General features: G+C 38.1%; 1 protein-coding gene across 1 annotated transcript in view; it reads left to right on the top strand.

Annotated features, from left to right (window-relative positions):
• Positions 1-1,200: 1,200 nt before the first annotated feature.
• The window catches only part of LOC118751382 (calcium/calmodulin-dependent protein kinase type 1-like), a gene marked incomplete at its 5' end in the record, with an annotated part of 46,393 nt that continues 44,568 nt past the window's right edge, over positions 1,201-3,025 (top strand). The window contains 1 exon segment of the mRNA XM_036486204.1: positions 1,201-1,288. Within this exon segment, the coding sequence (XP_036342097.1) occupies positions 1,201-1,288 (88 nt within the window).

Here is a 3,025-nt window from a genome sequence, read left to right as displayed (position 1 = left end):
TGACCTGCAATATATTTTGAATTCTTATAGCAGTAGGTTTCGCAGTCCATAACAATGCAGTTGTATTTTTTAATTTAGAATTCATACAACTTCCGAATGCGGGATTTCGCTGTAACATTCTACTTTGCGCCTCTGTCTGGCGCTGTTTGAGCTGTATAACATCTCAATGAAGCTTTCCGCTTTACCTTTTATACGAAAAACTGCATTCTCCGTACGGATTTTGCAACATAACGCGACAAAATCTTCGGATCTCGCGAAAACGCACTGAGGACCTTCCGAGCACTGTTTTTATCACTTTGACCATGCTAACCCCCGCTCCCTGGTTTTCTCGTAAATGTCAGGCCTTATTTGTACCGATTAAAACCCTGCAAACTGTCGAATAGTGCACTCTTTAATTTTTTAGCAATTTTACGTGTACTTATGGCCGGATCATTTATAAACTCGTGCAAAATGTTTTGTCTCGTTTCTAGCTCGGTTGCCATTTTTAACTCAACTAGGAATCAAATTCAAATGAAATTTCTTCTACGTTCATCTAAGGTCAACTTATGGTATTTGAATTTCAAAATATTGAAATCGTTTTGGGTAAGTTATAAGCTTCCCAAAGTGTCGCAGTTTTGGTGTGTTCACCCTTTACACTCTTTCTTCAAATATTTCTCGTATTCCAGCTGTGCGCAGGCGTTTACTTTTTCGCATCGTGTTTTTACATACTCGTAATTTAAATTTTTTAATAAAATCAATTGGTGGTAGTTCATGATTGTGTGTGGATTAATATCACAACACTGAGGAATTGGCAATAACCTTTTTCATCTATTAAAAAACAACACTTACGGGGCAATGTATATTGTAAGAACAAGATTTTTCTTTGAATCGACATACTTTAAGCATTGTTGACGCTATTTCCATTTGAATGAGGAAATAGCGTCAATGACTTTATTTCCAAATTTTTGTTGACTTTATTTCGCTTTTGAAAAGGTTATAATGTCAACTGACTTTATTTCGCACCAGGGTGGGAAATAAAGTCAATTGACCTTATTTCCATTGACCTTATTACCTGTCACCAAACGGAACTATACTGAACATATTTTCATGTTGTTTCGTGACTTTTTTTGTACCATCGTTTTACTTATCTTTATTCTTAATTATTTTTAGACACTGAAGAATATTTATAAAGGACTACACGTTTTCCCCTTTTTTTAACAGGATTTCTGGCAATGCTGCGAGTAATAAAAATATTCATGGCACCGTCTCTGAGCAACTTAAGAAGAACTTCGCCAAATCACGTTGGAAAGTGAGTATAAGTATATCATTTTAAGTAAAATAAGTAAAGAAGTCTAAGTTTGGGCGATGCCGAATGCTAAATACCCGGCGCACAGTGCCGCCTAATTGGGCAAAAATCTAAAAATTCGTTGTCTGCAATGTGAAGGTTTGGTACTTTTGTAAAAGTAATTTATCCACTAAACAGAATTAAGCAGAAATTCCGCTATTAAGTAAGTTATATACCGCCAGGAAGCCACTAAAGTTACGAATATTAAATTAAATATTAAAATTTAACCAAAATAGGAAATACAAAGCTTCACAAGCACGAACAATTTTACAAAATGGCAATACCGCTTAACAATATTTGTATATTTGTCACTGCTTTTTTATGGTTCGAAAATAAAAAATGAAAGCTAACAAATACTAGCACGCTCCTTTGCACGCTCTGCCACTTCTCCTTCTTTATTGGCGCTGTAACCAATTTTGGCCGAGTCCAAAGCAGCCCGCCAGTCACTTCTCTTCTGCGCCAACTGACGCCAATTGGAAATGCCAAGTGAAGCCAAGTCCGTCTCCACCTGGTCTTTCCGGCGCAGAGGAGGCCTTCCTCTTCTCCTGTTACCAACATCGCGGCCCGCGTTGAATACTTTCAAAACAGGAGCGTTTCTGTCCTTTGGAACGACATGGCCAGCGGAATTTTAATTCGCTGCACTATGTCTATATCGTTGTAAAGCTCATACAGCTCATCGTTAAATCGTCTGCTGTATTCGCCATCGCCAACGGGTAAAGGTCCGTAAATCTTTCGCAGAATCTTTTTCTCGCAATGTCCAACATCCGCTCATCAGATGTTTTCATTGCCATTCCTCCGAGCCATACAGGCATGATGAGTGACTTATAGAGTGTGATCTTTGTACGACGAGAGAGGACTTTACTTCTCAATTGCCTACTCAGTCCAAATAAGCACTTGTTAGCAAGTGTGATTCTCCGTTGGATTTCTGACATTATTATTGCTGTTAATTCTGGTTCGCAAATAAACGAAATCAAACTTGTAACTGTCAACAGTGACGTGGGTGCCAAGACGCGTATGCTGCGACTGTTTGTGTGGCAACAGGATTAACTTCGTTAACCACGGAATGATTCGTTTAGTTCAAAACTAATTTTGCATTGCTTCAAAAATAGAGGTCGAAAGTGTGTTGACACTCGAGAGGGAACATTAAAATCTACCTCAGCGAGAAGGGCCGGGCTATTAATCAAGCCTGTCATTAATTTTACCATAAATATTATACCTAGCATTTCTCTACGACTTGCGTGTGTAGGCAAATTTATGAGCTTTAGACGACTAGTGAAAGGGGGGGAGATTGTAGTCTGAATCCCAGTTAAAATCGCGCAACGCAAAAAGCAAGAATTGTTTTTGAATTGATTCAATCCTTTCTGAATGAACTTGGTAGCGGGGATTCCCAACAATAGACCCGTATTCTAGTATAGGTCTAACTAAAGTGGTAAAAAGAGCTTTTGTAACTTAAGGATCTTTGAACTCTTTTGACCATCGCTTTACAAATGCAGAAACACCTTTGGGTTTATTGGCTGTAACATTAATATCATGGTTGAAATTGAGTTTGGAATCCATTGTGATACCAACAGCGACAAAATTGGATACGTATGCGAAAAATAGACCCGCTATTTGGCGCTGCACAGTGGTCAATAAATGGGATTTAATGTTCATAATTCACTGGAGCCTTCATGTCTCAACCGATTTGATTAATTATTTTTT

This window comes from Rhagoletis pomonella, unplaced genomic scaffold (assembly GCF_013731165.1).
Source record: "Rhagoletis pomonella isolate Grant_MI unplaced genomic scaffold, Rhpom_1.0 Rhpom_scaffold_00664, whole genome shotgun sequence".
Classification (NCBI taxonomy): domain Eukaryota; kingdom Metazoa; phylum Arthropoda; class Insecta; order Diptera; family Tephritidae; genus Rhagoletis; species Rhagoletis pomonella.
The sequence above is the reverse complement of the archived record's forward strand: the minus strand, read 5'-3'. Positions and strand labels throughout refer to the sequence as shown.